This window comes from Eufriesea mexicana, unplaced genomic scaffold (assembly GCF_001483705.2).
Source record: "Eufriesea mexicana isolate 0111107269 unplaced genomic scaffold, ASM148370v2 scaffold654, whole genome shotgun sequence".
NCBI lineage: Eukaryota > Metazoa > Arthropoda > Insecta > Hymenoptera > Apidae > Eufriesea > Eufriesea mexicana.
In genome coordinates, this window is record NW_016908877.1 from 1,343,551 (window position 1) to 1,356,165 (window position 12,615).

A 12,615-nucleotide genomic window follows, 5' to 3' on the forward strand; every position below is an offset into this window, starting at 1 on the left:
CGAGGGAGTACTCCACGTATCCGTTCCGTCCTTCGTCCCTGTCCACGGCCTTAATGGCCATCACCACCGTGTTGCTCGGCGCGTTCTCTATTATCGAAATCTTCGTCGGGGATATGAACTCTGGCGACATGTCGTTCACGTCCAGCAACACCACCGTCACCTGTCGATCGGGCAACCTCGATTAATTCGATCCTGGAATCGTCTCGATGAAACTGCGTTACCAATTCCTCGAAAATCCATTTCAACCTTTCGGTGCCGACGGTATTCTTTTTTAAATGCAACAATCTATTTGAACTATTGATCCAGGGCTACTCGCGATTTACGCCTGATCCAATGAACGATATAGTAAATAGAAAATATAAAAAGAAAATTGGAAAAATTCAAATTGAAATTATTTTTAATTTTTAGGATCAGAGTGTACCAAAGATAAACGCCGGAGATGTATTGAAAGTTAAAAAGAAATATTGCGAAGAGAAAGAAGCTACCCCTTTCCATCCCGAGAAGATACTACTGCTGCTAGACACCCTTCTATCTCGACGAGATAAAACAAAGATACCATTGCTGCTAGACACCCTGTATAATACGTTGAAACGTTGGAGAAAGAAAGCGGAAGACGTTAAATAATCGGAAGCCGGAAGAGAGGAACAAACCTGCACGATGGAAGACAAAGGCAGGGCCGGCGGTAGAGGGCTATCCGTGGCGCTGAGGACCAAATTGTAAAGTGGCTTTTGTTCTCTGTCGAGCAACTTTCGAGTGAAAAGGGTGCCGTTTGGTGCCACTCCGAAGTCACCGTTCTCGTCACCGCCGGCGACAGCGTAAATTACCCTGCCGTTATCTCCGGAGTCGAGGTCCTGGGCGGCCACGGATAGGATTGGGGTGCCGATCGTCGTATTCTCCACGATATCCGCCGCGTGTGGGCCCGCCTCGAAGATCGGCGCGTTGTCGTTTAAGTCCACCACGTTGCAGTAGACCGTCACGGTGGAGGAGAGCGCCGGGATGCCACCGTCTGTCGCCTGGACTACCAGGATGTAGTGCTGCACCTGTGGAACGAGCTGCGTGTCTTCTTATCTAGTCAATGAGCCTTCCACGAGGAGGATCCTGGCCGGGTGCGTAATCGCTGCAGTCTCGATTACACGACGTGGTAGCGATTAAACGAAACGATACACAAGGTACTCCGTACATTTTTCTTACATAATTTTAGGTGGATCGAGGATCTTTAGGCTGCTAGAACTGTTTCGTCCGACTTTTCTTGGGGAGAATGAAATGAGACGACTCTTGCGTCTTTTTACAAACGTAAGATAGTTCAATTTGAAGTTCGTAGGTTTTTATCTGCTATAATACAAGAGTAAATGTGTTTGATACTCTAGTACTCTGACTCCTGAGTTCTGTAAGTCTTTACTAATGTGAGTGTATTTCTTTCTATTAATGGTGTGCCTGTTGGAGGGTGTATATGGGGGTCGGTGTCTTCAGGTGGAGGTGGAGATTTAAACAAATTTGGGGCAATTTGTTTTTCGTTCTTTGCAATTTGTCATCTTTTTTAGGGATTAGTTTAAGTGGTATTTGAGTGACCTAAGCGAAATCTCTATACAAAATTCTTCAAACTCCTGTTCTCTCTCGTCCAGTTCGGAGTTAGAAGAAAGTCGAAACGAAGACGATGGACGTGATGGTATAATTGAACGTGTCTCGGTTAATGCAAAAGACTCGATGGTCAGGGAGACAAAAGAGGCCAGCCGTTTCGAGGAACAGTTGTCTCGAGCGATGCTTTAAGGGAAACTTTTTGCTCGCGCGAAACCAGCTCTTCCGTTTGCCCGTTACGGACGGCGCCTAACAATTTTGCAAGGACTAATACGAGTTTCGTGGAAGCAACGTGCTGTTTCTTCGTTTCCAATGCGTCCAGATCCTCCGACCGAACTGCCAAGTGCTTTCACAGCGTTCCAATGATCCCGCCCTATATCTGGCGAGGCATTACGATGATGAAGGGTTCTATAAACTACCCTCACCCTGTGCAGACTTTCTCGCGTCCCTACTGCTTCTCACCGAAACGTCAGGCAAAATTATTGCGTAGTGGCTAACAAAAGTATCAGCACACTATACTGCACGGAAATTCCTCCGACCTGGAAATTTGGATTCTAACTCCTTGTATTGCACTCACGAGTCCAATTCCTTGAGTCCCGAGTTATTACGGGTTACCGAACCCCATAAAGATGAATTAAAGATGCACTCGTGTTAGACTGAAGTTATACTAAACGTATCTTAGCATGAGCAAAATTTGTATAATTTTATCGCGAGTAAAATGGGTACACAGTGGTTAATTGAACGCTTGTACTATGATTTAATTATGAGAAATTACACATCGCACAGGTAGTTTCTGTTAGTTATGGAGAATAAAATTAGATAGAAATGTTAGCTATTCTTCGAATCTCGTGCATGTGAAATACATTAAGTATAATTATTGTTGCGAGATAAGTTTAGCTATATAACATCATAAAAAGTATGCTAATGACATAAAATACTTCTTTTCCTTGAATTTTTCGCGAATTTATGAACAAACGTGGGAAATATTAATATTTAACACTTAAGGACCGAATTAACCCCAAATCGATAAATTCGAGAGAAAAATCGACGATCAAATGATCAAAGCGGAACGTTGAATGCAGAATTTTTACGCGAATATGTGAAAACGATTAGACTGTTGTAGGTATAGTGTTAACTTGAAAGAATTGATAAAAAAATTCGCAATTTTTTTATAATTGATTTAATAAGCAACCGGCATGTCGAGTAACGCGTCGGGATGAAAATTACAGAGGAATTAGTATTTTACGAAATTTAATTTCGCACGAACTCGGCGAATTAATTAAAATGGTGTTAACAAGGGACAAAGGAGATTTTACATAATAATATGGAAACCGTGTTAACACAGGTAGGGTCGTTAAAGGATTAATATGCGTTTATTTAGCGTATAATTTAATTAAAAAAAAGGAGGAAGAAGAGGTAGGAACATGGTTCGACGTTTAAAGATCACGCGGTGTGACTGGAACGGTTTAAAACGAAGATGGTGGGTGATGCCGTTGTAGAAAATGGACAAGCATAGATACATATATATATATACATGCGCGTCTCAAAATAAGTATGGCTTGTCTCCGAAGCGTAGCCATCGGACTACCATTAAAAGCGTCTGTTGATCGATCTGTCCGACTGTTAACGCTAAACCCTAAATTCTAGCGTAGCCTTCTAGCCGAAAGCTAATATAATAGGTGCGTTCGAGCTTAAATGTAGAGGCGTGTTCATGGTTATAATCGTTGCCCCAGGCAGCTATGCGTTTTACCGTATGTGGATCTCTCGCGTGGACTTATCCCTGTGTCGATCGGATCTCGCTAAGAAAATCCCATCCTGCGAATTCTCAATGAAAACGTGTTCCTCGAGCGAACGTCTCGTCCCCTGTCTATCGAGAATAGAGGATTCGTTGAGATCGAAAAAATCACGAATTCTGGTGAGAAATTAACTGCGAGGCTACCGATCCGTGACGTGTGCCTGAATACACAGTATGCATGGGTGATAATTATCAGAAGACAAATAGGTGTAATTACGTCTTTATCTTGGTAAAAGTCAACGTTAATTTTGACGAAAGTTGAAGGAAGAAATGTCTATAACAGATCTTATCTACTTTAACAGATAAAAATAAATCTATACGTGATTTGTCAATCTTTTATCTGCGCAGTCGAGTGTTGCTTCGAATCAATAGCATTCGTAAATTATCAGGTGTATTAAGCCTTTGAATTACAGCAGTTCTTGTCGAGTATTAGGACAACGACTAAAATTATATTCAACGTGTTTCAACGTGCACAAAATTTGAAGACATTCTAAAATTTTTTAATAATTTTATAGCGAATGAAGTATTTGCAGAATTTGACTTTAGATTTAACTGGATTTGAAAACGCGAAAGCGTAATCTAGCTATGTCTATTAACCCTTTCACGATAAACGTTTATTGCAGTTATGAGCCGCGATGGCGCTAGTGAGTTAAGTAGAAAAGTATCTTAACCGCTTCGAGTATCTTAACTCGAGGTAAGAAAATGGAGCGAAACACGAGTGTCACAAACGAGAAGCGTAAGTAACAAAAGTATCAGCACACTATACTGCACGGAAATTCCTCCGACTTGGAAATTTGGATTCTAACTCCTTGTATTGCACTCACGAGTCCAATTCGTTGAGTCCCGAGTTATTACGGGTTACCGAACCCCATAAAGATGAATTAAAGATGCACTCGTGTTAGACTGAAGTTATACTAAACGTATCTTAGCATGAGCAAAATTTGTATAATTTTATCGCGAGTAAAATGGGTACACAGTGGTTAATTGAACGCTTGTACTATGATTTAATTATGAGAAATTACACATCGCACAGGTAGTTTCTGTTAGTTATGGAGAATAAAATTAGATAGAAATGTTAGCTATTCTTCGAATCTCGTGCATGTGAAATACATTAAGTATAATTATTGTTGCGAGATAAGTTTAGCTATATAACATCATAAAAAGTATGCTAATGACATAAAATACTTCTTTTCCTTGAATTTTTCGCGAATTTATGAACAAACGTGGGAAATATTAATATTTAACACTTAAGGACCGAATTAACCCCAAATCGATAAATTCGAGAGAAAAATCGACGATCAAATGATCAAAGCGGAACGTTGAATGCAGAATTTTTACGCGAATATGTGAAAACGATTAGACTGTTGTAGGTATAGTGTTAACTTGAAAGAATTGATAAAAAAATTCGCAATTTTTTTATAATTGATTTAATAAGCAACCGGCATGTCGAGTAACGCGTCGGGATGAAAATTACAGAGGAATTAGTATTTTACGAAATTTAATTTCGCACGAACTCGGCGAATTAATTAAAATGGTGTTAACAAGGGACAAAGGAGATTTTACATAATAATATGGAAACCGTGTTAACACAGGTAGGGTCGTTAAAGGATTAATATGCGTTTATTTAGCGTATAATTTAATTAAAAAAAAGGAGGAAGAAGAGGTAGGAACATGGTTCGACGTTTAAAGATCACGCGGTGTGACTGGAACGGTTTAAAACGAAGATGGTGGGTGATGCCGTTGTAGAAAATGGACAAGCATAGATACATATATATATATACATGCGCGTCTCAAAATAAGTATGGCTTGTCTCCGAAGCGTAGCCATCGGACTACCATTAAAAGCGTCTGTTGATCGATCTGTCCGACTGTTAACGCTAAACCCTAAATTCTAGCGTAGCCTTCTAGCCGAAAGCTAATATAATAGGTGCGTTCGAGCTTAAATGTAGAGGCGTGTTCATGGTTATAATCGTTGCCCCAGGCAGCTATGCGTTTTACCGTATGTGGATCTCTCGCGTGGACTTATCCCTGTGTCGATCGGATCTCGCTAAGAAAATCCCATCCTGCGAATTCTCAATGAAAACGTGTTCCTCGAGCGAACGTCTCGTCCCCTGTCTATCGAGAATAGAGGATTCGTTGAGATCGAAAAAATCACGAATTCTGGTGAGAAATTAACTGCGAGGCTACCGATCCGTGACGTGTGCCTGAATACACAGTATGCATGGGTGATAATTATCAGAAGACAAATAGGTGTAATTACGTCTTTATCTTGGTAAAAGTCAACGTTAATTTTGACGAAAGTTGAAGGAAGAAATGTCTATAACAGATCTTATCTACTTTAACAGATAAAAATAAATCTATACGTGATTTGTCAATCTTTTATCTGCGCAGTCGAGTGTTGCTTCGAATCAATAGCATTCGTAAATTATCAGGTGTATTAAGCCTTTGAATTACAGCAGTTCTTGTCGAGTATTAGGACAACGACTAAAATTATATTCAACGTGTTTCAACGTGCACAAAATTTGAAGACATTCTAAAATTTTTTAATAATTTTATAGCGAATGAAGTATTTGCAGAATTTGACTTTAGATTTAACTGGATTTGAAAACGCGAAAGCGTAATCTAGCTATGTCTATTAACCCTTTCACGATAAACGTTTATTGCAGTTATGAGCCGCGATGGCGCTAGTGAGTTAAGTAGAAAAGTATCTTAACCGCTTCGAGTATCTTAACTCGAGGTAAGAAAATGGAGCGAAACACGAGTGTCACAAACGAGAAGCGTAGTACAATTTCTTCGCTGTTCTACGAAAAATTTAGGCTAAATAATAGAGTGGTCCGTGATCGGTAGTGGAGGAATCTGTCTGAAGGTTTTCGTTGGACACAGAAAAGGCACTCGCGTAGTTATTTCGCTTAGGAAACTAAAAATTTGCATAGTTAGAAAAATAGTAATTTAGACGTGATGCTACAACGTTGACGATTATTTTTATTAGTCGGGCTCGTTTTCGACGTGTGACCAACTCTGCTGTAGTCTATGGCATCCGCCACCGTAACTTAGATCGTGAGGCAAGGGGTTAAAATGGCCCAAGTCGGGCTAAAGAAATTCCATCTCGAAAATAAGATTATCGCGTGAACAGTGCTAGTACCGCGTTATTGTCCTAGGTCTGTTCGTCGAGGATTCGAAAACCCGACAAACCACGACCGTTTCCCGCTTCTAATTGTTTCGGAGCCGGTGTCTTTCACCTAACCGTAACGAGGTTAATCGGAGACGCGTTTAGAATCGGAATGAAGGCATCAGTGTCTGCTCAGACTCCAGTGGTGCCAGTCAGGCGACCATCTACGAATAATAGTCGCATCGGATATTCCGAGTTGGAACGTGAAAGCGACGTACCGTGTGTGAATGGTCTTCCACAAATCATTTTACACGCTTTCTAAATACCATCTCGAAGACGATTGACAAGTGTTGGTCATACGAACCTGTTCGTAGTCAAGGCTGGCCGTGAGCGTGAAGACGCCGGTGCTGGGATTCAGAGAAAAGACGTCGTTGGCCCAATCGGAGATCAAGGTATAGCTCAATTGGCTATTGGGGCCGTCAGCGTCTGCATCCGTCGCGACGACCTGACCTATTCGACTTCCTCTCGGCATGTTCTCCGGGACGTCGAAGGAGTACGCGGTGCTTTGGAACGTTGGTGCATTGTCATTCGTGTCCGTCACCTGAAAATTCCACGATTCTTTCAAATTCGAGCCACCGATCTAACACGCTATCTCCGAAGATCGGGTACACCGAGTTAGGCTGGGATCGATTTTTTCCTTTCTTAAATCCACGAGACATGGCTTCCACGTTTCGCACCCGCGCGCGCAGAGGGACGTGAAGAAGAAGAAGAAGAAGAATAAGAATAATCGATGTTATTCTTGATCATACTCGATTCATTCGGTTGGGAGAGCTGCTGACCAGTTGGATCGAGGGGAGAAGAAAGGTAACGGGTCAGGATAAACAATTCAGAATCGGAGCTAACGCTTCCTGTTCTCTTTCGATTGTACTCGACGTCGTTCCTGAATAAACATATTTCAATCAAAGCCCGGGACAACCGGTCGTGCTCGCGCTGCTCGCTTCACCTTCGAACCGCGCGGCAGCGAGCCTGGAAGAAAGTTTCCTGTTGTTTTTACGCTGCCGATGAATCTCGAAACGGTCTCCCGCTGGAATTCGAAGAATGTTTTTCCACGGCAGAGGCTCCATAGAGATTCTCGGCTCGTCGATATCGTAGAGCGCGATCAAACGCGGAGAGAACACTGGCCGGACGTAACGAGGAAACTCGGCGACTGCGGCAGCCGCTGCGGACGAAATCGGATCGGATGGGATCCGAGGATGAGAATTTCGGTGGAACGGGGCGAATTTCTCGCGTGGCTAGTCCTCCTTGGTTAGACAGCGGCAGCCTGGGCTCGTCCTTCAGCGGGGATACAACCTATCCGAATAGGAAGGACGATCTCGATCCCGCTCGGAAGTCAGGCTGCGTCCGGTGAATAGGTTTCCAGCGTCGAGAGGGATCGACACGCGGTGGCAGTATAAAAGAATCAAGCGGAGGTGGGCACGGTTTGATTAAGGAGGGTTCGGAGACGTTTGCAAAAAGTGACGGTTGCCCCGAGACGCGCTGGATGACGAGGGGAGAACCGAAAGCAGAGTAGAGACCGCGATGACCGACTGGAAGGAGGAAGAAGTGGAAGAAGTGGAAGAAGCGGAGGAAGAAGAGGTGAAGAAGCCGACGACGACGACGGCGACGTCGAAGGAGAAGAGGAAGAAGAAGAAGAGGAGGGAGGAGAGAGAGAGAGAGAGAGAGAGAGAGAGAGAGAGAGAGAGAGAGAGAGGTAGGGAGAAAGAGGAGAAAGGAGGAGGTCTCTGGAGTGAAACTGTGGTGAGGTCGAGGAGCAGGAGGAGAAGAGGAGGGAGAGGATATAAGGGGCCAGAAGGGGCAGATTCCGCAACTGTCGGCAGCGGGCCTCTTTCATGGAGCCCCAAAGAGCCGAGCTATGATCGGGACTGGCATTCCTTTTGCCTTTAAGAGACCCGGATAGAATAGCGGACGGCGGGCAGCGAGAACCTTAAAAGAATTCCAGCCATTGCACGTCATAAGGATAATTTTTGCGATTGTCTCCGAGGGATCCTTGGCTGGCTTGCGCCTCCACCTCCATGATCCCACCGCCGCGCTGCCGTTGCTTCTCCACCTTCGTTAAACGTCCAGCCGCCCTTCCTCGCGTTTTTTATCGCCGCGAATCGTTTTGCTTGGCCAGCCTAATGAATTATAAGGCGGAACGCACGGAAACTGCGTGATTCGATGGAGCGAGCTTCGAAGATAATACTCGAGAAATTGAGTCTTCAGCCTCGCTGCAGTCTTCTCCTCTTCTTTCCCTTTTTTCTCCCCCTTTTCTCAAACCCTTTTCTCTCCCCTTTTCTCGTTTCCGCCCTCTTCGTTTTACCGTCCACGAAAACAGAAACGTCTTTCCCGGCAGCGATTTATCACGAACCTCGATTGATTCCGTAACGATCAATAATGGTCGAATAACGGGACCGCGGATCACAATGATCGAGGTAACAGTAGCATCCCCGTATAATTACAGGATAATCAGCCTGCAACGGGACTCGAAGGCGAGCTCCATCGATACACGACCGTGTGTCCCTTTCTCGCTCTTCCCTCTCCCGCCCTTTCGATCCCTCGCGGAACAACGGGGACGTATCCGCGTTTAATTTCCGCGATAACTCGGCGTACCGGGCCTAATCGGAGTGGGGCTCGGGGCCCTACTCTCGCACCGCGAGCATTCGCGCGAAAAAAATCCGCCGGAGGTTTCTCTAATTAGAATCCGCGATCGACGGATAAAAAATTACGCGGAGTCAAGGGGGGATGATATATTGAAACGAAACGTACCTGAATGGTTAACGCGATGTCCGTGTGTTGCAATCCATCATCGGCTCGAACTTTCAGGACATATTTTTCTCTGGTCTCTCTGTCGAGGGCCTCGGCGAGTGTCAGTTGGCCCGTGGTCGGATGAAGCCTGAACTGACATTGGGCCTCGTCTTCGAGCTGGTCCAGGTTGGCCGGATCAGCCGCGTCTGGACGATGATTCGGTACCAGGGTGTAAGTCAAGGTTCCGATCGTATCCGGATCGAACGCTTTCAGGACCGTGACAACGGTGTTAGGCGGCGCCTCCTCGGAGATTTTGAATTTCCAGGTGCCGGTTCCCCAGGTCGGTGCCACGTCATTCTTGTCTAGAACCGTCACGCGAACCTGTAATTAAAAATTTTTGTTCCATCCTAAGAATTGCTCGTAATTACACGCTGTGTCCGGGAAGGAATAGAGGAGCGTATGATTTCGGGTTAAAAGTCGTCCGCGGGTTCGTCTTGTCACGGATTATTCTTATTTTATCGTCCACCGAGTGGATTAATTACGAAACGATATTGAAAAGAAGTCACGAGTCGGTAACGATCGCCGAACGGCCCAGAGTTTCTAATTGATAGAACAGTTCTCCGATGACTGGACGTGGCGAGGTGCGTGTTAACGATAAATCGAAAAAGTAAAGGGCTAGAGAAAGAGAAAGAGAGAGTGCAAGAAAGAGAGAGAGGGAGAGAGAATCTGTCTGGAAGTTTTGTCAGTCGCCAGGATATAATTATGTGCAATCAATATAAATCTACGGGCCGTTGTTGCGCCGAAGTCACGGTATGCATGCGAAGAATCGTGAGAAAGTTAGTTTTTCGATCCGACTTGTGCATGTCTCATTTCATTAAATTCTCAGTCACGTCAGCGGCCAAGGTTTATGTGACTACCAGAAGCCAGTGTATCGAAACGACGGTTCGAAGGAACAACGGTGGTACTATTGGAAAAGCATCGCGCTAGCTATGGCAACATCTCCCCGATCGACAAACAGTCACTCTCGCGGTCGTGGAAAAATTTATTGGAGTAACCGTACGAAACTTTATATTCCACATAGAAACTTTAGCGTAGTCCCATCGCGTCGCGCATGCCTTACAGGATCGCCAACCGAAATAGCTTTCCTCTCTTCGTTTCTTTCTTCTTTCCTCCACCGGCAGGATTTTCGGTTCACCAAAACGGCATCGTGCGATCACCGAGACCAGAGATACAGTAGCCTAGCTCCTTCTTTCTGGGTTCTCCTTAGCTTTCGCTTCTTCCTCTTCTCATTTACTTTTAAAATAGAACTTCGCTCTGGCTGACATTCGAGCAACCACGAAGACGCGAGATAGAGAATCGAAGGAAGAAGCAAGTTCTTCGTCTTCACGTACGAATTTTCGTTTTATGAAGACGCGATCGCGGAATTATTTGAAACAGAACTTCGCTAATATCGAAGAAGCACCATGACCTAACGTAGGGAATCGCAGGGAGAAGCACGTTCTTCTTCTTTACATACGAATTTTCGTTCTAGGAGAATACAATTGCGGAATAATCATGGAGACCGTCGATTTTCCTATCTTTTACCTTTCTCTTCTTCTTCTTTTCCTTCATTTTTAAAATAGAATTTCGCTTTGGCTAACGATCGAACAGCCACAAAGTCCTAATGTAGAGAATAGCGAAAAGAAGAACGTTCCTCGTGTTTCCTTCTTTTCTTTCGTTTTTAAATACGAATTTTCGTTTCGTCATTCAAAGGGCTACGAAGAGAAAACTCGAAAACGAGACGATTTCAATCTCCATCTTCGATTCGCAGCACGATCGGTTCGTTGGTAACTAAGCCGAACTCGCGACGTGGAAGAATACTAAATATGGAAGCACGTAGATGATCTTTAAGCTTATGTAATCCCCGGTGGAACGCATCGATCTTGCCGGTAATTAGTCGGAGTTCGGTCGTCATTGACAAAGTGCGTGCCATCGGTTATTGGCCTAAAATGTTTAGGCGTGCCACGACCAGTATCTCGAAATGACGAAACAATAGTCGGTCGCTGTCTCGCAACGGTTAAATGTCCGATTTCAGCGTGACACGCGTATGAATAAATTTGACTTTTTAATTATTCTCCAGTGCCGGATCTTGTAGCTGCCTTCCTTAAGTAGCTCGAACACGAATACAATTAATCGTTACGACTGCCGACCCTGTTCGTTTGTCATTAAAATTCAGACGCGCGACGAGGTCGGCGCGATCGGTTATTGGCGAAGATCGAAAATACCGATATTTCTCCGTGTAACGTCTCTAATGATCCCCGTGTTCCACGCGGATACTCCGAAAAATACCAAATTTACGCCGAATCCCTTCGCACAAGGCTATCTCTACCCGAGGCTCTAGGAAGTAGCCGCGGAGTGTCGTTAATTACGTTTTTACCTATCGACAGCTAAACGGCTCGACGACCGTGCCTGTCCCGAAAGCATAGTTCGCGCGATCGGTTAGATAGCTTATCGCGTAGCTCGTTAAATCCGCCAGTGTTTCGACAATCCTACTCGCCGAGGAATTATCCAGCAAATTACCCAGAAAATTAGCCAGAAAATTATCCAAAAAATTATGCAGGAAATTCCGCAGGAGATCGTGGAAGAAATTCGTTGGGAATCCTCTGGATCCAAGATACTCCCATTACGAACGCACGAGTATTCGGCGGAATCATGATCGTGGAAGTTCGTTAAAGAGGTCGGCCGATGGATCGGAATCGCAAAGGATTTGGCGAAAAGAATGTCCGCGGATGGTCGCGTCATCGTCACGATCGGAGAACAAGGAGACGGGAACGGCAACAATAAGCAGACAAATCAGTGCGGTCATATAGCTGTCTCGGATAGAATATTCCCTCTTCTTTGCTGGTCGCATCCGGAGGAGAGAGGGGCGAGGTATATGGGCGGTAAGAAACGCCCGGAGAGCATTCGGAGTGCAAGGAAAGATGGTATCTGCGTCAGCGCGGTCGGGGATCAGCGGATCGGATCGAGTCGCTCAGCGGGGGTTTCTTTGGGTCATGCACGAAGTGAGTCCCATTCTTCTGTTGCCCCCTTCGTCCTCCTCTGCCCCACGCCCCCTCTCCTTTCTTCTTCTTCTTCTTCTTCTTCTTCTTCCTCTTCTTCTTCCTTTGCTTCTTCGTCCTCATCTTCTTCTTTCCCTCTTCGTGTCCTGCCTCTTTCTCGACCTCTTCTGGATCTCTATCTCCCTCTCTCCCTCTGGCTTTTGCTCGCCCTTTTTCTTCCTCACACGCTTCTGTCTTTTCTCAGGCCCAACTCCCTCGCTCCGTGCGAGTCGTTGTATCGTCCTCCTTCTTCAACCTCGAGCCAATGCCACGACG

The 12,615-nt window shown here is 44.9% G+C and overlaps 1 protein-coding gene across 1 annotated transcript in view; it reads right to left on the reverse strand.

Moving 5' to 3' along the window:
* ft (cadherin-related tumor suppressor fat) overlaps positions 1 to 12,615 on the reverse strand; it is a 72,633-nt gene that overhangs the window by 13,457 nt on the left and 46,561 nt on the right. Inside the window, 4 exon segments of the mRNA XM_017898528.1 lie at positions 3 to 160; positions 651 to 1,040; positions 6,843 to 7,079; positions 9,284 to 9,643. Of these exon segments, the coding sequence (XP_017754017.1) occupies positions 3 to 160; positions 651 to 1,040; positions 6,843 to 7,079; positions 9,284 to 9,643 (1,145 nt within the window).